The sequence below is a fragment of the Physella acuta genome, unplaced genomic scaffold, assembly GCF_028476545.2.
Source record: "Physella acuta isolate Inbredline_101_S28 unplaced genomic scaffold, ASM2847654v3 ptg000891l, whole genome shotgun sequence".
Lineage (NCBI taxonomy): Eukaryota > Metazoa > Mollusca > Gastropoda > Physidae > Physella > Physella acuta.
Genome location: NW_026732408.1, coordinates 510,471 through 532,500, shown reverse-complemented (window position 1 = coordinate 532,500; position 22,030 = coordinate 510,471). Strand labels below are relative to the sequence as shown.

Here is a 22,030-nt window from a genome sequence, read left to right as displayed (position 1 = left end):
ACTAAACAAGAACTAAGGCTGACACTAAACCAACAACCTGGTACAGATTAACAAAATAGCTCAACCCAAAAGGCCGGTTGATTAGCCATATCCTCTCTAAGCCGATACCACATCATACCACCAAGATAAATTACAAAGACGTAGGTCGACAAAATCCAGCTGGGTGTATCTTGTTTGTTAAATGAACAGGTATTGGTGTTGAAAGTCGAAGAGAAAAATCAAATAACCACCCAAGTTATGTTTTATGCTCGCAGACGACTTTGTACAATTTTATTAAATTGTTTCACATCAACAATATAAGACCCTAGCACATTAAGGCTACAGACCAACAAACATCTTGTTCTCGTTTTTAAAATCCAAGAAAACTCTCCAACCCATCGGTTGCAGAGCGGCGAGAGATGTTGTATTCACTCCACTGACCGCTGTTAGTGGTAACTGACCACCGTCAGTGGTAACTGACCGCTGTCAGTGGTAACTGACCGCTGTCAGTGGTAACTGACCGATGTCAATAGTAGCTGACCGCCATCAATGGTAACTTACCGCCGTCAATAGTAAAGTAACTTACCGCCGTCAATAGTAAAGTAACTTACCGCAGTCAATAGTAACTGACCGCTGTCAGTGATAAACGTTGTCAGATTTCTAGGGCTGGCATGCAGCGGTCGTCTCTCAGATGGTGGAGGGTGATGTGGTCAGTCAGATGGCTAAGGGTATCGACGATTGAAACCGCCAGACTTACATATTCAAAACTGACAACACCTCATTTCAAAACCTCTCTAGTGTAACATTGTATAGCTCTGCAACTGTTTGCCCACCTATAACGATAAATATAAATAAAGTTAAATAACGAGCGTGCAGTGTAACTAATTAATGTTCGGTTGATAATTCTTTCCCAACTTGTGGTGTATTGTGTTGTGGTACAGAAAATGGTCGCTTATTATAAATATCCCTAACTTGTTTCGTTTAATATAGGTTGATTACAATCAGGCAGTTACTTTGTTGTTTGGGGGGTAAAGTTTATATAAATTTAAAGAGTTGCGCACTTCGCACCAAAAAGCACCAGAAGGAAACCAACGACGCGAACGTTGAAAATACTTAGTAGCATCATATCCAATATGGCGGTCATGTCAGGCTGTTTGTAGACCGTCTGGAAAAAAAATATTTTAAAAATTGTCTGCGATTCGTCACACTTGTCACTACCTGCCCTTTAGTGTCACCAGCTGTTCCTACGTGTCACCAGCTGTTCCTACGTGTCACCATCTGTTCCAAACATCACCAGCTAGAATCATCACCAGCTGTCAAGAGCTTTAACCTTCAGTAACTTTCAACATGGCCTCCCACGAAAACAGCCGCTCCGCCAACCACAACGAGGTTATGACGGCCCAGTACTTCACGGAGAGCGAATGTCTGACGACTGACTCGATGTCGTACAACACGCCAAAAACCGGCAAGACGGGGGACGTCTCCAAACCTCAGGGGAAGAACAAGCAGGTCGAGTTAGATGAGCCTGAGGATGACGACACGACCTACACCAGGATTCGTCGGATCATTCGAGAGAGGAGGGTAGGTGATTGTTGTACAGCATGTCACGTGTCGTACAGCATGGCTTACAGTACAGTGTATGTGTATGGCAAAATGTAAGCTGCAGTTACCGATACCCTGTAGTGTACGATCGTAGCTCAAGTTAACACAAATCTGTATTTATCTGGTTCTGTTATAGGTTTAACATCACATCATAGGTCCACAATAGCCAGTTATCAAGAAATGCCACCCCCCTCCTCCACACTAACTCACTTCCCTACCCAAACTTCTTATATTTTATCTAACGAATATGTCAAATTTTCCTTTACTTCCTCAGTTGCTGATATTTTTATATCAATTTTGTTTATATTTCATTAAAAAAAAACAACAACCCAGAAACAGTATGGTTTGATGTATCATTCGTCTAAACCAGGGGTTCCCAATCCCGTGCCCACGGGCGCCAGGGCGCCCGCCGAACGATTCGTATGTGCCCTCCCCTCACTATTCAACAGAGACAGAATTTATTTCATAAACATTATTGAAAGGTTGAAGGGGGTGCAAATCGAAAGTTTGAGGGGGGGAGGGGGGGGTGCAAATCGAAAGTTTTAGGGGGGGGGGTGCAAATCGAAAGTTTTGTCCCCGGTTTACGGGAAGGTTCGCTACGCCTCTGGAAGGAGTTTGTCGATTTAAAATAGGTGGTGCCCGCCACCCTACCGATATTTTAGAATGTGCTCTAGAGTAAAAAAGGTTGGGAACCCCTGGTCTAAACAAAAGGGACTCTACTCTTACCCAACATTAGTGTTTACAAATACCCTTTGTCATAATGAACTCTCAGATACATTGTCTTCTGTCACATAGCATATCTCGTATCGTATCATTGTCATATAGTATGCATTAAATGACAAATAAAGTAATACATTCAGATCTTGTATCACACCATTGTCATACAGCATGCATTAAATTAGTACAGTTCCCTTTTCAAACCTGAAGGTCTCTAGGGCAACCGAAGTAGAGTTCACCTGTTTCTGTGACCTCGTCATATGAAAAGATAGTGTGGTCAGCACTATGTCCAGCCGCCTTTACTTTCCCTAACATGAGTTAGGTACCCATCAGAGTTGGGTGGACTCATGGACGGTGTACGGACTTGAACCCGGATTCAAACTCGAGATTTATGGGTTAGCAGTCCAGCTCTCTACCGCTAGACCTCTGCATTAAAAGACAAAGTAATACATTCAGATCTTGTATCACAATCACATCATTGCCTTATATCATGTATTACATTCCTAAAAAATAATGCATTCAGACCATACAATGTAAACTTAACCGACATTTAAAACAGTCCACCACTTATTGAAATGATTGAACAGTCTTTAACAATCGACCATCTCTTCTTCTCTCCCCCCCCCCCCCCCCCGTGTCCAGGGCTTAAGGAAAGTCCCCCTGCTCAGTCTAGGGACGCCGGCCACTGTCATCGTCTTTGGGATTGTGGTCTACCTCATCTATTCCTTCCGGACAGCCAAACAGCTTTGATTGGACAGTTCAACTTAAATCAACAGCCAACTGAACAGCCAAACAGCCAAACAGCTTTGATGGGACAGTCCAACTTAAATCAACAGCCCACTGAACAGCCAAACAGCTTTGATGGGACAGTCCAATTTAGCTAAACAGCCCACTGAACAGCTAAACAGCTTTGATGGGACAGTCCAATTTAGCTAAACAGCCCACTGAACAGCTAAACAGCTTTGATGGGACAGTCCAACTTAGCTAAACAGCCCACTGAACAGCTAAACAGCTTTGATGGGACAGTCCAACTTAGATCAACAGCCAACTGAACAGCTAAACAGCTTTGATGGGACAGTCCAACTTAAATCAACAGCCAACTGAACAGCCAAACAGCTTTGATGGGATAGTTCAACTTAAACAGCCAACTGAACAGCTAAACAGCTTTGATGGGACAGTCTAACTTAAATCAACAGCCAACTTAACACCCAAACAGCTTTGATGGGACAGTCCAACTTAGATCAACAGCCAACTGAACAGCTAAACAGCTTTGATGGGACAGTCCAACTTAGGTCAACAGCCAACTGAAGAGCTAAACAGCCAAACAGCTTTGATGGGACAGTCCAATTTAGCTAAACAGCCAACTGAACAGCTAAACAGCTTTGATAGGACAGTTCATCTTATCTAAAAAGCATACTGAACAGCTAAACAGCCAAACAGCTTGGATATGACAGTCCATCGTATCTAAGCCCACTGAACAGCCCAACAGCTTTGACATGACAGTGCACATCAACCCACCTAGTGTTCAACAGCAGCGGGCTAGGAACCATCTAGAATTGATTTAATAAAACAACTGGACTAAAGTTAGACCAAAAAAAAATCACTGGTTCAATTTTTTGTTGTATCCCTAGTTATTTTATTGCATTTTAATATACATGCTGTATGCACAACAAAACATTTTTTTTTTGTCCGACAATTTCTACACTTTATTTTTTTTATTTTGTCCGACAATTTCTACACTTTATTTTTTATTTTGTCCGACAATTTCTACACTTTATTTTTTTATTTAGTTCGACAATTTCTACACTTTATTTTTTATTTTGTCCGACAATTTCTACACTTTATTTTTTTATTTTGACCGACAATTTCTACACTTTATTTTATTATTTTGTCCGACAAAATTCTACACTTTTCATTTTTTTATTTTGACCGACTAAATCTAAATTTAGATTTTATATTATACCACAATTTCTAAAATGTATTTTGAATTGTATCCAATAAGACTACCTAGCATAGATACGTTATAATGTGTTCAGTTGAACACTTCATCACCACATAGCTATGTGGGACGGTGTGGTCAGTTGAACACTTCATCACCACATAGCTATGTGGGACGGTGTGGTCAGTTGAACACTTCATCACAACATAGCTATGTGGGACGGTGTGGTCAGTTGAACACTTCAACACCACATAGCTATGTGGGACGGTGTGGTCAGTTGAACACTTCATCACCACATAGCTATGTGGGACAGTGTGGTCAGTTGAACACTTCATCACCACATAGCTATGTGGGACAGTGTGGTCAGTTGAACACTTCATCACCACATAGCTATGTGGGACAGTGTGGTCAGTTGAACACTTCATCACCACATAGCTATGTGGGACGGATAATGTGGTCAGTTGAACACTTCATCACCACATAGCTATGTGGGACGGTGTGGTCAGTTGAACACTTCATCACCACATAGCTATGTGGGACGGATAATGTGGTCAGTTGAACACTTCATCACAACATAGCTATGTGGGACGGATAATGTGGTCAGTTGAACACTTCATCACCACATAGCTATGTGGGACGGATAATGTGGTCAGTTGAACACTTCATCACCACATAGCTATGTGGGACGGATAATGTGGTCAGTTGAACACTTCATCACCACATAGCTATGTGGGACGGATAATGTGGTCAGTTGAACACTTCATCACCACATAGCTATGTGGGACGGTGTGGTCAGTTGAACACTTCATCACCACATAGCTATGTGGGACGGATAATGTGGTCAGTTGAACACTTCATCACCACATAGCTATGTGGGACGGATAATGTGGTCAGTTGAACACTTCATCACCACATAGCTATGTGGGACGGATAATGTGGTCAGTTGAACACTTCATCACCACATAGCTATGTGGGACGGATAATGTGGTCTGTTGAACACTTCATCACCACATAGCTATGTGGGACGGATAAGGTGGTCAGTTGAACACTTCATCACCACATAGCTATGTGGGACGGTGTGGTCAGTTGAACACTTCATCACCACATAGCTATGTGGGACGGATAATGTGGTCAGTTGAACACTTCATCACCACATAGCTAAGTCGGACGGCGTGGTCAGTTGAACACTTCATCACAACATAGCTATGTGGGACGGATAATGTGGTCAGTTGAACACTTCATCACCACATAGCTATGTGGGACGGATAATGTGGTCAGTTGAACACTTCATCACCACATAGCTATGTGGGACGGATAATGTGGTCAGTTGAACACTTCATCACCACATAGCTATGTGGGACAGATAAGGTGGTCAGTTGAACACTTCATCACCACATAGCTATGTGGGACGGATAATGTGGTCAGTTGAACACTTCATCACAACATAGCTATGTGGGACGGATAATGTGGTCAGTTGAACACTTCATCACCACATAGCTATGTGGGACGGATAATGTGGTCAGTTGAACACTTCATCACCACATAGCTATGTGGGACGGATAATGTGGTCAGTTGAACACTTCATCACCACATAGCTATGTGGGACGGATAATGTGGTCAGTTGAACACTTCATCACCACATAGCTATGTGGGACGGATAATGTGGTCTGTTGAACACTTCATCACCACATAGCTATGTGGGACGGATAAGGTGGTCAGTTGAACACTTCATCACCACATAGCTATGTGGGACGGTGTGGTCAGTTGAACACTTCATCACCACATAGCTATGTGGGACGGATAATGTGGTCAGTTGAACACTTCATCACCACATAGCTAAGTCGGACGGCGTGGTCAGTTGAACACTTCACATCACTTTTTTTTACCAAATAGCTTTGAATTTACAGTTTAGCACCTTACAAAAAAATTCTTAGCGATCAAATAATACCATTGGAAACGATACTCACAAGGGTCGAATATAACTGTCTGAAACCATACCGCAAGGGTCGAATACAAATATCTGAAGCGATACCAGAGGGTCGAATACAAATATCTGAAGCGATACCAGAGGGTCGAATACAAATATCTGAAGCGATACCATAAGGGTCGAATACAACAGTCTGAAACAATACCACATAGTTCGAATACACATATCAAGCTATACCACAAGGGTCGAACACAAATATCTGAAGCTATACCACAAAGGTCGAACAGAACTCTCAAATCAAACTTATTAAAACAGCGCCCTCTGAAACCGTACCCCAGAAAACTCAATGAACTAATACAAGACAAAGATACAATAACCAAATGTTCGATCGCTAATCAATCAACAAATCACCAGATCAATAACTCTACGCCTACCACCACAGACGCCTAAATCCTAGGCACGGATCAGAGATTTAATCAGGCAGAGTTACGCCGCCTGATCTTATCTGCCCTTGCTTGAGTGTAGCCTACGTGTGACAATGGGGTTTTTGTTCAATCAATGAGGGTCGCGTTACTCGTTTTGTAACATTGTGTATCCCAGCATTGTGTCGGTGCACTGTGCACCTAAGGTGTGCACTTGTGACACTCAATTTTTACAAGCTGTCTCAAAGTAAACAAAAAATATATTATGCCAGTTGCAAAGTGTAGGCTACAACTCCAAAATGTTGTATTTTATTTTAGGTATATTCTCTGTTTTTATTATTGTTAACTATATTATAGTGTGTGGATATAAAAAGGGGGATAAACCTGGATACAACACGGGAAGGTAAGTGATACCTATATAAATAATAATCGGGGGGATGTGTAATTTATAAAACACCTACGTATAACATTGTGTAATTTACGGGAAATATGTAATAATCGATGATATTATTATAATCGTATGTTCGTATGTAATAAACTACTTACAGCATCGTAAGTCATTTTATTCTGTTGTATTTCTAGTATAGCGGTTTCTTTTTTATTAAAATATTTCCTATGACAACACATAAATATTTTTTAAAATATAATTTTCAATTTAGGCATGCATTAAATAAATCTTAAAACACACAGTTCAGTAACAAAATGGGGGTTAACTCTGTGGTAATGATCACGTGATCATCCACGTCAGCCTGTGTTTAAATAGTAAAGTTCTCATTTCGAACCTGACAGTCCATGGGGCAGGTGAAGAAGAGTTCACATGTTTCTGTGACCTCAGAATATGCGGGGAGAGTGTGGCCTTTACTTTCCCTAATTTCATTTATGTGCCCATAGAAACGGGTGGACTCAGGGACCCTCTACTGACCTGAACCCGAATTCCAACTCGATACATTTGGCTAGAGCCCTACCGCTAGGCCACGAAGTCCCAGTGTTTTCATATAATTGATAACAAATACGGAAGTTTAGACAAACGAGTTACACGTGTAAAGATTGGTTTTTGCTATAAAACATCAGGAACATTAGGAAGCAATATATTAGTCTGCGAATTAGACACTACCACCCCCACCCCCGCCCACATGAAAGCAGCCGTCCGTGACGACAGCTTTCAGACGACAATGAGGAGACCAACATAACTTCTTACCTTTCCTTGGTTTCAAATCGTTTAAAAACTTAATTATCTGCCCCTAATAGCCGTCACTAATTCGCCTCGGCTCCACTATTGTAAACATTCGGGGTGACCACAGCTCACCAGACTGGAAAGCGAGGGGGGGGGGGGCGGGAGGAGGGTTAGATAGTCGGCTTGCATCGCCTCGCCCATGAAAAGATTTATATATAGATTACTTAACATTTCAGGGCCCGTAACACCATCAAGATTGTTTCCTCTGAGGCCCCTAAACCAACGGTAAAACCCGCTATGCTCATAGAAGTCGAGGAACTAGAGGGGCGTGACGTCATGGCGGCCACGCCCCCAGCGCCGGAACACAGCAACACCAAGTGGCTGCAGCGATCCATCCGCACCAACGACGCCCTCGACCACCCCAACTTCCTGCGCCAGGAGCGGACATTCGTGGAGGCGTTCGAGCCCCGTCCCCCCACCCCCCAGTACCGTGACACAAGCCCCGACTCCGCTACGTATGGCGATGACCATAGTGTACACATTTTAAGACCATTCACAGAGCCAGCCTTTGAATTTGTTCCACAAGTGAAAACTTCCACTACCCTTGCCACAACTCTCAACTTTTAAAAGTTCCAGAACCCTGGCCACAACTCTCAACTTTTAAAACCTCAAGAACTCTCGCAACAAATATCAAGTTTTAAACAAAGATTCAGTGTACCAACATCACAAACACAAATTTACAAAATGTTAAAATTGATGCATTTGTCTGGGATTTTTTTCCTGGCTATTTAATTGTTACAGATATTGTTAAAATTGTCACCAAATATGTCGCCAAGGAATATTTTCCATGAGCATTTTTTTTTTCAGAAAAATCGTTTTAAATATGTTATTATTAAACATTTAGTCCTGATATGTTTTCCATGTATTTATATTAAAATTTTTATTATATGTTGAAAAACTATCTAGCTCAAGTGTGTGATAGAGAGTATTTCTAGTAATCTAATATATAAAGCTCAATTCTGTATGTTTGTATGTTTGTAATCGAGAATTACAAAGGAATATAAGAAAAAATGAAAAAAAAAAGCCAAACCTCGATGGATTCAAGTGTTAGATTATTAAAGTGCTCATGGTCTAAATTTATAAGTTAAAAAATTACTATTGAAAGTCTTTCAAAACAATTTTCAATTTATATACTTAGAATAATAATTTTCAATTACGAACATTACATAATTTTTTTTAAAAAGTATATCAACGTTTATAAAATTTCTAAAATTGTGTCTGAAATGTTTTTGCATTTTTTCCTTTAGTTCTCATAACGTCCTTTGATTTGGAAAACACAGTTACTTCCTTCAAAAAACCATTAAATCGGGGGAAGAAAGAGTTTACTTTTTTTTTAACTTTGTTTTGGTGTTAGGAAAAAAATAATTACATAATTAGGGGGATTGATTAAGTGCAATGTCGTTGGTATTTTTAATACTGCCTTTTAGTTATTCTATACACTGAACATACTGTTTACTAATTATTTTTTTAAATCAATAACATTTAATAAGCCAGGTCCTACAAACCCTATATGTTTATTTCTTTCCATTTACGGATAAGCTTGGAGTATTATAATTGTGTTCACTAAATTGAAATAGGCGCGTCCGCCGGCGGCCCTGCACGGTTAGATTTGGCGCCCTGGGCTATCATGTGAGCGCCATGGTGCATAATTTCGTTTTAAACAGTGCGATAGACTTTGGATAAGAAAGGTTACTATAGTCTTTAAGTGAATCAAATCCGGGCGTCCGCATACACCCCGACAGGGTGCTATTTGGCGCCCCGGGCCTTCCCGTGTTCGCTATAGTATCTACGTTCGCGTAAGTGAGTTCAAAAGGCTATGTAAAAGTTGGGTACTATAGTCGTTTACTAAGTTGAATCAGGCGGTTACGCCGCACGTCGTCATGGTGCGATTTGGCGCCCCGGGCTAGACTGTGGACACTTTGAGTTTATCTTTGCGTTTGTGTTTTCTTTGTGTTTGGGTTTGCGTTTGTGGTTGTGTTTGCGTTTGAATTTGGGTTTGGGTTTGTTTTCATTTGCTTTTTTTCTTTGCGTTTGTGTTTTCGTTTGCTTTTTTCTGCGTTTGTGTTTTCTTTGTGTTTGTGGTTGTGTTTGTGTTTATTTTTTTTTTTCGTTTGTGTTTGTATTTGTGTTATGTTTGCGATGTTTTTTTTTTGGTGTGTATTGGTTTTGTTTGGTTGTGGTTGGGTTTGTGTTTGCGTTTGGATTTGTTTTCGTTTGCTTTTTTGTTTGCGTTAGTGTTTGTGTTTTCTTTGTGTTTGTGGTTGGGTTTGTCTTTGCGTTTGTTTTTGTGTTTTCGTTTGTGTTTGTTTTGTGTTAGTGTTATGTTTGCGTTTTGGTTGGTTGTGGCTAGGGTGGGCAATGCCGGGTAAATGCTGATTACTAAACACAAGTTATGGTCCTTGACAGATATGTTTTTCAGAGATGCCCGTGCAGGGCCTGGCCGGGACGGCTAGTTTCTGGTAAAATCACTGAGGTAAGCAAAAAACACCACTGAAGAAGGATAACAATAATCTCACAGGTATCAAAACTAACGTCGTTAGTTGAAACAATGTCACGTGATCAGCTGGAGATGAAACAGCTGTTTGACGGGGTTGGGAGATAGTTTGGTTGGAATCTGAAATCAACAAAACATTATTAACATAAAGTTGAACAGTTAACGGTTGTTTAAACGCAAATTGATGAGTTAAATAGTTAACTTCTGTTTTACCTTAAAGGTGAATAGTTAACGAATGTATCAACACAAAGGTGAATAGTTAACTGATGTATCAACATAAAGGTGAATAGTTAACTGATGTATCAACATAAAGGTGAATAGTTAACTGATGTTTCAACATAAAGGTGAATAGTTAACGAATGTATCAACATAAAGGTGATTAGTTAACGAATTTATCGACACAAAGGTGAATAGTTAACTGATGTATCAACATAAAGGTGAATAGTTAACTGATGTATCAACATAAAGGTGAATAGTTAACGAATGTATCAACACAAAGGTGAATAGTTAACTGATGTATCAACATAAAGGTGAATAGTTAACTGATGTATCAACATAATGGTGAATAGTTAACTGATGCATCAACATAATGGTGAATAGTTAACGCGTAGGTGAATAATTAAATTCTGCACCAACACAAAGGTGATCTTAATCACCAAGTGACTGATCTAATTTAAATCTAATTACATCTTCACGGCACTGTTGTGGAGTCACGTGCCTAATTAATTACCCGGAAAATCTCATTAGCCAAATCATGTTTGTTCGTATTTTCAAATGATCTACAACGTTAAAAAAATTTCACCGCCTGAAGAAACGTTTTAATGTGGGTTTACTGTCGAATATTGTAATACAAAATTTTGGACTCAGTGCCGCTAATTCTATCCCAAATAACTTCGTCTTTGAAAACAACGCAAGAATATCTTATTTTTATCTAATTAGATTTGAAGTTGTAGTAATTAATTAAATACCTACTGAATTCATAAAGACGCAAGAAGGTACACATTATATAATAGCAATCATTCGATCATATATTCACAGATGTTCTTTACAAATCTCAAAGTTCAGATAAATGTTTTCAAAAATCGCAATGCATTTATTATTTCATCTTAAAGAGCGAATAGTGTGCTCCATTTTCTTATTGCATTTAAAGTTGGAAATTTTTAAATTTCTTTTATCACTACTACGGACTGTATTGAAAACGCATTTATCCTCATGTAGATAAACACAAATTGATGACAGAGTCTCTCACAAACACAAACTGATGACAGAGTCTCTCACAAACACAAACTGATGAAAGAGTCGCTCACAAACACAAACTGATGACAGATTCGCTCACAAACACAAACTGATGACAGATTCGCTCACAAACACAAACTGATGACAGATTCGCTCACAAACACAAACTGATGACAGAGTCGCTCACATACACAAACGGATGATAGAGTCACTCAATCGTGACCAACACGCGCCACGCATGATTAAACTTAAACAGATGTAACATTCACACAAACAACAAAGTCCCGCAACATATGTCGCACATCTAGCATTTACTTTTTTGAAGAACAAAACAACAGCTTAGGGACCAGAATCTTTTACTAATGTGAAAATAAGTATCAGATAATGTGTTTAGTGAGGAATCCTGGTGGGGACGGGAAGGTGTGTGGGATGGGGAAGGGGTGATGTGTGTGATGGAGAAGGGATGGTGTGTGTGATGGGGACGGGATGGTGTGTGTGATGGTGTCGGGTTGTGTTGGGGTTGTCTGTGTGGCTGGCAGATATACTTGCGTCCTCTCTACTCTTGACAGACCAAACTTTATATCTTGTTTTGTTCTGTAGTTTTCTAATTCAGTTCGGGTTCATGTTTGGTTTTGTGCAATCGGCTGCTTAGGGTTTTTTTCTGGTTTGTTTTATTTTAACTTCCCACAGATTTTTCTATTTAAACACAGTTATTTTGTCAGTATATATATATATATATATATATATATATATATATATATATATAACGGGAACAGGGCATTTCACCCCTATCAATTACCCCCGGACATTTCCCCCCGACATTACCCCCCGGAGTAATTACCCTCCTGTCAATTACCCCCTGTCAATTACCACCGCCCAGTAGGACATTACCTCCCCCCCGGACAGGGTTAGAGTTAGGGTTAGGGTTAGGGCTAGGTTTAGGGCTACGGCTACGGCTAGGGTTAGGGTTAGGGTTAGGGTTAGGGTTAGGGTTAGGGTTAGGGTTAGGGTTAGGGTTAGGGTTAAGGTTTGGGTTAGAGTTAGGGTTAGGGTTAGGGTTAGGGTTAGGGTTAGGGTTAGGGTTAGGGTTAGGGTTAGGGTTAGGGTTAGGGTTAGGGTTAGGGTTAGGGTTAGGGTTAGGGATAGGTTTAGGGTTAGAGCTAGGGTTAGGGTTAGGGTTAGGGTTAGGCTTAAACCAATATCTAGCGTTGGTTTTGGTTTTGTGTGAAGTTTTAGGCTAAGGTGGATGCTTAGGTTTTGGTCTTTTTTTTTAAGGTTAGGATTAAAGAAGAATATAGGTATAGAATTCTAGTTAGAGTTAGGATTTTAACTTGAGGGGGGGGATAATTCCCCGGGGGGTAATTGACAGTGGGTAATTGCACCGGGGGTAAATATTGGGGGGGGAATGACCGGGGGGGGCTAATTTCCGGAGGGGGTAATGTCCTGTAGCCAAATATAATTAGCTACCAGTACCCGTTTCACATGAATTCCAGGAGTATATTAAAGGTCTTTTAATGTTATACTTGTAGGAGAAAAAGAATTCATTAAAACGTTTTAATAACAAAGCTTTTATGTAATAATGCACTAAAAAGTAGAAAATAAATTATGCGCCACTATTTAAACAACTATAAAGAAAAGCGCGGGTCTCTTTATTTTTTACTTTTTAGTGCATTATTATATAAAAGCTTATTATTAAAACGTTTTTTACGGTTTTTACTTTCTCGTATATACGAAGTATAGAGAAAGTCTTGTAATCGTGCAAAAAAAAAAATCGAGATTTTTACAAATCTCGACGTTTTACTGTGTTTTACACCTCACTGATACGGAAAAACATAATTTTGCAATCTTGTCCGTATGTCTGTGTGTCTGTCTGTCTGTCTGTCCGTGTGTAAACACGATAACTTGAGTACCGTTACAGCTAGGTTGATGAAATTTCATATATAAGTATTTTATCAAAATCGTAGATCCGTATCAACTTTTTATCGATTTCCAATAATCGGAAGTGGTACTTTTTCTACTTTGAAATTTTCAAAAGCCTATAACTTGAGTACTATTTCAGATAGGTAAATGAAATTTCACATGTAAAGAAAAAATCTAATTCTCTACCTTCTGGCCAATTTTGAGTAATTTCCGTTGACCGGAAGTACTAATTTACGCTATTTCCGATTTCTCAAAAAAACGCATGTAAATTTATAAAGTACTAATAATATTGCGCACTATTATGCACATTTTGTTTTGGCGTTCGCTTGGTGCGCAATTTTTTTTTCTATGAGATTCTATTCTATTTTTAAAAGTTTAAGTAATTAAAAATCATGTCTACATTCCAAGTTATATTAGAGAAAGTTTAGGGGAGATCACTCCCGGTTTATTTTTGCCGTACTTTAAATTGTTTAACGCAATAGAGTTGCATGACTAAAAACCATTGCGCACTTAATGAACGTCATGACGCGTGTCTAATAGTGCGGAGACAGCCTACTAATTTGGATACAATTTTAAGTAATTGATAAAAAATTAATTAGGAATCCAATTAAGTCAAATTTAATGTCAGATTGCATTGTCTTCATCTCTTGACCTACGTGCCAACGCTGAAACAAATCTGTCAGTTAGAAGTGTCCGAAATTTTGCTCGGGCGTTTTGATCTAAACTGACGACTGACGGCAGAGGGAGTAAAATAACATTTTGATAACAAGCTTTTATGTAATAATGCACTAAAAAGTAGAATATAAATTATACAAAACTATTTAAATAACTATAAAGAAAAGCGTGGGTCTCTTCCTAAATATTAATAAAGGTATTCAATAGATCACTAATGTGACCCACGATATCTTTATATATATATATATATATATATATATATATATATATATATATATATATATATATATATATATATGCATACCTATAGAGGGAACAACTTACAGTTAACTCACGAATAAAAAGAGTTTGTAAACGAGTTAATGAGAAAAAGAATAAGCCAATGACCCGTTAACAGTGTTTGACGTTGGTTAGATACAAACAATTGTTCAAAAAACAATTTACATTAGGAAAAACAAGGTAGGCTGGCAATTAGCCTCGTTTATCCCTATAAATACTGATCCCGTCCTTGTCTAGTTTGTCTACAGATTTCTTGAGTCTGTACATTGCATCTGGTGAGTACTTTTTTTTTATTTATTTATGTGTATAAATGCCCAATAGATTTTTTGAACGGCAGTAAAATTGTCCAAGTCCCGCGGTTATCCAAAAAAGCAAAATAACAATAACATATTAAATTAATTACATTTGGTAAATAATTTTTTTTTCAAAGCGAAGTATAGCCTACACCCGTCCAAACTACAATGTAGTCTCTACTCTCTGCTGCACTGCCATAGTTCGTAGAGAAAAAAATAATTGTTTTCTACGAATTGTGTTGTGTAGGATGTTTTCATTTGACTATTCACAGAACACTGTCCATTCCATTAATTCGTTTTTAAAACATCTTGTTTGGTATAAGGGGTCATTCCATATTTATTATGCAGTGACTGTTTAGTCGAACACTCAATCAAGTCTTTCATTTAATTCCTATTCAAATCTATTAGTATATAAATATGTTTCCGTGATAAATCACAATAAACACCACGTTGCTGCGTTCTTACGTTTTGTTTTCAAAGCACATTGTTTCACATTTTCAATCGAAAAATAGAAAAAGATGGGTTCATTTTAAATAAAATGTACTTGTGGGATCACTTTGAAACGTGCTTTTGAGCAAATATTACTTGGGCATTTGCACCTCTGGAATTCATACAGTGGGGCACCATTTTATTTGGAAATGTGTCGGTTCGGGTGATTTTCCGATCAGCAGAAGGCATTCGGTAAGTGTCTTCCTGCACCATCCCTGTCCTTAACATCCCCTACCGTTCCGAACCAACAGTTTTTTTCCTGCTTTATTTACAGCTTCACCCATTGGATGCAGTTTTAAACTTTCATTTTCAGAAATCTTATAGAATGACGTCACTAGCCTGTATTGTGTTGGCTCTTTTCGCCGCCACTGACGTCACAGTTGGCTATATGACCAGCTTCGATCAGCCGTTTGACTTCATCTGCCCAAAAGGTCAAGTCCTCAGCTACATAGCCAGTGAGGACAACAATTTCTACAACGACAGACAGTGGGACTTTGGTTGTCGTCAGGTCGGCTCTTCTACATTCAACTGCGCCAAGAGCGGTAAGGGGAAAAATACGCAGTGGCTGTTATGTCGAAATACAAACATTGCGCATAATAAAATACTAACATTGCACATAATAAAATACAAACATTGCAAAAAAAAAGTACAAACTTTCCGCATAAAATATGAACATTACACATTAACATTGCAAATTGCACATAACAAAAATAACTTTCGCACATAAAATATGAACATACATTAAATATTAACACTGCACATAAAATTTGAAAGTTGGACATAAACTGTTAACATAAACTATTAGCACTGTACAGATAATATGAACACTGTACAACACTGTACACATGATTCAATGATTCAAAACAAAAAATACGAACGTTAAATAACCGATTTCGTTAGAGCAAAGCTTGTTAATGTTAACCTAATTTAACATACGTTCTTGTAGCCCGTTTGATGTTCTACTTGTGTTGGCCTAGTCTGTCCTGTGTTGGCCTAGTCTGTGTTGGCCTAGTCTGTGTTGGCCTTGTCTGTGTTGCCCTAGTCTGTGTTGCCCTAGTCTGTGTTGCCCTAGTCTGTGTTGGCCTAGTCTGTCCTGTGTTGGTCTAGTCTGTGTTGGCCTAGTCTGTGTTGGCCTTGTCTGTGTTGGCCTAGTCTGTGTTGGCCTAGTCTGTAATGTGTTGGCCTAGTCTGTCCTGTGTTGGCCTTGTCTGTGTTGGCCTAGTCTGTAATGTGTTGGCCTAGTCTGTCCTGTGTTGGCCTAGTCTGTCCTGTGTTGGCCTAGTCTGTCCTGTGTTGGCCTAGTCTGTCCTGTGTTGGCCTAGTCTGTGTTGGCCTAGTCTGTGTTGGCCTAGTCTGTGTTGGCCTTGTCTGTTTTGGCCTAGTCTGTGTTGGCCTAGTCTGTGTTGGCCTTGTCTGTTTTGGCCTAGTCTGTTTTGGCCTAGTCTGTCCTGCGTTGGCCTAGCCTGTCCTGTGTTGGCCTAGTCTGTCCTGTGTTGGCCTAGTCTGTCCTGTGTTGGCCTAGTCTGTGTTGGCCTAGTCTGTGTTGGCCTAGTCTGTCCTGTGTTGGCCTAGTGTGTCCTGTGTTGGCCTAGTCTGTCCTGTGTTGGCCTAGTCTGTGTTGGCCTAGTCTGTGTTGGCCTAGTCTGTCATGTGTTGGCCTAGTCTGTGTTGGCCTAGTCTGTTTTGGCCTAGTCTGTGTATGTCTAGTCTGTGTTGGCCTAGTCTGTGTTGGCCTAGTCTGTGTTGGCCTAGTCTGTCCTGTGTTGGCCTAGTCTGTGTTGGCCTAATCTGTCCTGTGTTGGCCTAGTCTGTGTTGGCCTAGTATGTCCTGTGTTGGCCTAGTCTGTCCTGTGTTGGCCTAGTCTGTCCTGTGTTGGCCTAGTCTGTGTTGGCCTAGTATGTCCTGTGTTGGCCTAGTCTGTCCTGTGTTGGCCTAGTCTGTGTTGGCCTAGTCTGTCCTTTTTTGGCCTAGTCTGTGTTGGCCTAGTCTGTGTTGGCCTAGTCTGTCCTGTGTTGGCCTAGTCTGTCCTATGTTGGCCTAGTCTGTATTGGCCTAGTCTGTAATGTGTTGGCCTAGCCTGTCCTGTGTTGGCCTAGTCTGTCCTGTGTTGGCCTAGTCTGTGTTGGCCTAGTCTGTCACGTGTTGGCCTAGTCTGTCCTGTGTTGGCCTAGTCTGTGTTGGCCTAGTCTGTGTTGGCCTAGTCTGTCCTGTGTTGGCCTAGTCTGTCCTGTGTTGGCCTAGTCTGTGTTGGCCTAGTCTGTAATGTGTTGGCCTAGCCTGTCCTGTGTTGGCCTAGTCTGTCCGGTGTTGGCCTAGTCTGTGTTGGCCTAGTCTGTCACGTGTTGGCCTAGTCTGTCCTGTGTTGGCCTAGTCTGTGTGTTGCCAAGTCTGTATTTACCTAGTCTGTGTTGGCCTAGTCTGTGTTGGCCTAGTCTGTGTTGGCCTAGTCTGTGTTGGCCTAGTCTGTGTTGGCCTAGTCTGTCCTGTGTTGGCCTAGTCTGTCCTGTGTTGGCCTAGTCTGTCCTGTGTTGGCCTAGTCTGTCCTGTGTTGGCCTAGTCTGTGTTGGCCTAGTCTGTGTTGGCCTAGTCTGTCCTGTGTTGGCCTAGTCTGTGTTGGCCTGTTCTGTGTTGGCCTAGTCTGTGTTGGCCTAGTCTGTGTTGGCCTAGTCTGTCCTGTGTTGGCCTAGTCTGTCCTGTGTTGGCCTAGTCTGTGTTGGCCTGTCCTGTGTTGGCCTAGTCTGTGTTGGCCTAGTCTGTGTTGGCCTAGTCTGTGTTGGCCTAGTCTGTGTTGGCCTAGTCTGTATTGGCCTAGTCTGTCCTGTGTTGGCCTAGTCTGTCCTGTGTTGGCCTAGTCTGTGTTGGCCTGTCCTGTGTTGGCCTAGTCTGTGTTGGCCTAGTCTGTGTTGGCCTGTCCTGTGTTGGCCTAGTCTGTTTTGGCCTAGTCTGTGTTGGCCTAGTCTGTCCTGTGTTGGCCTAGTCTGTCCTGTGTTGGCCTAGTCTGTCCTCTGTTGTCCTAGTCTGTCCTGTGTTTGCCTATTCTGTGTTGGCCTAGTCTGTGTTGGCCTAGTCTGTGTTGGCCTTGTCTGTGTTGGCCTAGTCTGTGTTGGCCTAGTCTGTGTTGGCCTTGTCTGTGTTGGTCTAGTCTGTGTTGGCCTAGTCTGTAATGTGTTGGCCTAGTCTGTCCTGTGTTGGCCTTGTCTGTTTTGGCCTAGTCTGTTTTGGCCTAGTCTGTCCTGCGTTGGCCTAGTCTGTCCTGTGTTGGCCTAGTCTGTCCTGTGTTGGCCTAGTCTGTCCTGTGTTGGCCTAGTCTGTGTTGGCCTAGTCTGTTTTGGCCTAGTCTGTGTATGCCTAGTCTGTGTTGGCCTAGTCTGTGTTGGCCTAGTCTGTGTTGGCCTAGTCTGTGTTGGCCTAGTCTGTCCTGTGTTGGCCTAGTCTGTGTTGGCCTGTCCTGTGTTGGCCTAGTCTGTGTTGGCCTAGTCTGTGTTGGCCTAGTCTGTCCTGTGTTGGCCTAGTCTGTCCTGTGTTGGCCTAGTCTGTGTTGGCCTAGTATGTCCTGTGTTGGCCTAGTCTTTGTTGGCCTAGTCTGTCCTGTGTTGGCCTAGTCTGTCCTGTGTTGGTCTAGTCTGTCCTGTGTTGGCCTAGTCTGTCTAGTGTTGGCCTAGTCTGTCCTCTGTTGTCCTAGTCTGTCCTGTGTTGGCCTAGTCTGTGTTGGCTTAGTCTGTGTTGGCCTAGTCTGTGTTGGCCTAGCCTGTCCTGTGTTGGCCTAGTCTGTCCTGTGTTGGCCTAGTCTGTGTTGGCCTAGTCTGTCATGTGTTGGCCTAGTCTGTCCTGTGTTGGCCTAGTCTGTGTGTTGCCTAGTCTGTATTGGCCTAGTCTGTGTTGGCCTAGTCTGTCCTGTATTGGCCTAGTCTGTGTTGGCCTAGTCTGTCATGTGTTTACAAAACTTTAAGCAAACATCTAACCTTCTTTGTTTGGTCTACTCTCAGGGTACGTGAACGATTTTGATCTTCTGTTGGCCTACATGTGCCCTGAGGGCGCCGTAGTGACAGGCATAGAGAGCTACCACGAAAACTTTTACGAAGATCGCAGGTTCAAGTTCCAATGCTGCGAACTGGATGCTTCTGAGTTCAACGAATGCTACATGACCGAGTTCACCAACAAATATGACCAGAAGTTCGCCTACACGGTTCCGGCTGGCTACGTCATCAGAGGTGCACACAGCGCTCACAAGGACGGCGTTGAAGACCGGATGTGGAAGTTGTACATTTGTAAGCTTTAGGATATGTGAAAATAACATATGCAAGCTTTAGCATATGTGAAAAGAACATGTCAGGTTCAACGACAGATAATAAAGTATTGAGTAACCTACCTACAACCCTTATTTTTTTTCTTAGACGTAATATATAGAAATTATTGTAATCTTCACAAAATTAACTTGCAATTGAGAGTTTTCATCGTTTTACACCTTCCTACTTTATCATATACGGAATCTTAAGATTGTATGGTAATCATGAAAAAAATATGACAATTTTTTTACGTTTAACAACCCAGTGAAGGAAAAGTTCGTTTTGCATTCCTGTCTGTCTGTGTATATGTTTGTATGTGGTTGTGGGGTGTGGGGGTAAACACGATAACTGGAGTACATTTTCAGTTATTTTGACCAAATTTCATATTTAGGCATAATATCAAATGTGTCGTTTTCGATAAACTTTTGAGCGATTGCCGGTAATCAGAAGTAGAAATTATTCCTTTTACGTCAATTAAAAGTCAATAACTTACGTAACATTAAAGTTGGGAAGGTATAATTTCACCCAAACGTACTAAATTTTATGCACGGGTATTTTTTTAATGACTTCGGTTATTCGGAAGTGGTACTTTACTCTATTTCTTGTTTGTAATAAACCGGGAGTGATCTCCCCTAAACTTTCTCGAATATTCTTATATAAAACTAAAACAAAGACGGGTGGCAACTCGGGATATAGACATTATTTTTTAATACATTTTTAATTACTTTAAACTTTTTATAATAGAATAGAATCTCATAGAAAAACGAATTGCGCACCGTGTGAATGGCAAACATTATGTGTATAATATTACGGAATATTATAAGTAACTTATAAGTTCACATGCGTTTATTAACTAATTATTTTTTAGGAAATAGCGTAAATTCTACTTGCTATCCGCGGAAATTACTCAAAATTTAAAAGAAGGCGAAGGATTAAATCTTTTACTTATATTTGAAATTTCGTTTATCTTTCTAAAACATTACTTAATTTGTAGCCTTTTGAAAAACTAGAAGTAGAATAAGTTTCACTTCAGGTTATCGAAAATCGCTGAAAAGTTTATACCTATCTACAAATTTGAAATAATACTTATATATGAAATTCCATCAACCTAGCCGTAACGGTACTCACGTTATCGAGTTGACAGACAGACACATACATACACACAGATACACGGGCAGAATTTCAAAGCCCAGTATATATATATATATATATATATATATATATATATATATATATATATATATATATATATATATATATATATATATATATATATATATATATATATATATATATATATATATATATATATATATATATATATATATATGTATGTATATAAACATATGGGGGTCCCAAAAATAAATATTCTCAGCCGGGGGCCCCGCTCAAGCTTAATCCGCCCATGGTCTCTAAATACACTAACTATGCTTAAGTAACAAGTTTTCATTGACGTGAACTGCTCTATAGCATGAACTAGAATTACCAGTTTGTGCGCCACTCAATCTATATACCCACCGCTTATATTTATATCAATGAAATATATAGACAGCCTAAAACAACTTTCAAAAGTATACTTTGTTATAGGCTTAAATCAAATGTTTGTTTTATATTTTATCAATCCATTTTCCAAGTCACAAAGTTTATTTTGAAAATTGTCTTACATGACTACAACTACAATTACTATGATTACGCAACAAGCTTAAAAGTTTAAGCTGCGCTTGGAGAAATCCGTGATCTAAAAATAGAATAACTTGTCAGGATTGACCTCCTAACAACTTCAAGCTAATCGGTATCGCATTCATGACGTCACATTTCAGCTTTTGCATTTTAACTTTAATTAATTGCTTTGTTAAGTAGGATTAATTTTAGCGCAAATATAATACATAATCTAATTTTGGTATAAGTTTATCTTAACGTAAACAAATTATATTTAATTATTTTAAATTAATATCACGTAGACCTAATAAAAGTGCTTACAAATCCAGTTTCGTGAACAACTCTGGAACCGCAATAATGGCGTCCTTTTTTAACAAAAATATATTGTTTAATAACATTTAATGTCCAATCTTTTGTTACGAGGGTGAAAAAAAAATACAATTCTGAATTATCTCGAGTTTTTTACTCTCTCGTATACGAAGTATAGAGAAAGGTTTCTAATCGTGCAAAAAAAAGTCGAGATTTTCACATATCTCGACTTTTGTACACCTCCTTGGGACGGAAAATCAGTTTTGCAATTTTGTCCGTATGTCTGTGTGTGTCTGTGTGTGTGTGTGTGTGTCTGTCTGAAAACACGATAACTGAGTACCGTTACAGCTAGGTTGATTTAATTTATTATATAAGTATTATATCAAATTTTTGGTTCAAATTTTTTGGTCCGATTTCTCAAAAAACGCATGTGAATTTATAAAGTACTAATAATATTCCACACTATTATACTTATATTATTTAGCGTTCACCTGGTGCGCAATACTTTTTTCTACGAGATTCTATTCTAATTTAAAAAGTACTAGACTACCTGTTATCATTAGATAACT

At 39.8% G+C, this 22,030-nt stretch overlaps 3 protein-coding genes across 4 annotated transcripts; all 3 read left to right on the top strand.

Moving 5' to 3' along the window:
* Positions 1-1,089: 1,089 nt before the first annotated feature.
* On the top strand, positions 1,090-3,363 carry LOC131952830 (uncharacterized). The gene is made up of 2 exons (XM_059315712.1): positions 1,090-1,560; positions 2,941-3,363. The coding sequence occupies exons 1-2, from the start codon at positions 1,327-1,329 to the stop codon at positions 3,046-3,048; spliced, it is 342 nt and encodes a 113-aa protein (XP_059171695.1). The 5' UTR covers positions 1,090-1,326; the 3' UTR covers positions 3,049-3,363.
* Positions 3,364-6,722: 3,359 nt separating this feature from the next.
* Positions 6,723-8,664, top strand: LOC131952868 (uncharacterized). 2 transcript variants are annotated; one of them, XM_059315767.1, is made up of 2 exons: positions 6,723-6,904; positions 7,997-8,664. In XM_059315767.1, the coding sequence occupies exons 1-2, from the start codon at positions 6,852-6,854 to the stop codon at positions 8,385-8,387; spliced, it is 444 nt and encodes a 147-aa protein (XP_059171750.1). In that variant the 5' UTR covers positions 6,723-6,851; the 3' UTR covers positions 8,388-8,664. The 2 variants fall into 2 exon arrangements, with proteins under 2 accessions (XP_059171750.1, XP_059171749.1); XM_059315766.1 differs by having other exon boundaries at positions 6,723-6,989.
* A 5,969-nt stretch (positions 8,665-14,633) lies between these two features.
* LOC131952862 (dermatopontin) lies at positions 14,634-19,575 on the top strand. Its single transcript, XM_059315757.1, has 3 exons — positions 14,634-14,699; positions 15,520-15,748; positions 19,194-19,575. The coding sequence occupies exons 2-3, from the start codon at positions 15,532-15,534 to the stop codon at positions 19,484-19,486; spliced, it is 510 nt and encodes a 169-aa protein (XP_059171740.1). The 5' UTR covers positions 14,634-14,699; positions 15,520-15,531; the 3' UTR covers positions 19,487-19,575.
* Positions 19,576-22,030: the final 2,455 nt, after the last annotated feature.

Bases quoted from the DNA above. Each gene is read 5' to 3' on its own strand.
- LOC131952830 (XM_059315712.1), top strand. From the start codon at position 1,327: ATGGCCTCCCACGAAAACAGCCGCTCCGCCAACCACAACGAGGTTATG. The intron at 1,561-2,940 runs GTAGGTGATTGT...CCCCGTGTCCAG, and splicing joins GGATCATTCGAGAGAGGAGG to GGCTTAAGGAAAGTCCCCCT.
- LOC131952862 (XM_059315757.1), top strand. From the start codon at position 15,532: ATGACGTCACTAGCCTGTATTGTGTTGGCTCTTTTCGCCGCCACTGAC. The intron at 15,749-19,193 runs GTAAGGGGAAAA...GTCTACTCTCAG, and splicing joins ATTCAACTGCGCCAAGAGCG to GGTACGTGAACGATTTTGAT.
- LOC131952868 (XM_059315766.1), top strand. From the start codon at position 6,886: ATGTTGTATTTTATTTTAGGTATATTCTCTGTTTTTATTATTGTTAAC. The intron at 6,990-7,996 runs GTAAGTGATACC...TTAACATTTCAG, and splicing joins CCTGGATACAACACGGGAAG to GGCCCGTAACACCATCAAGA.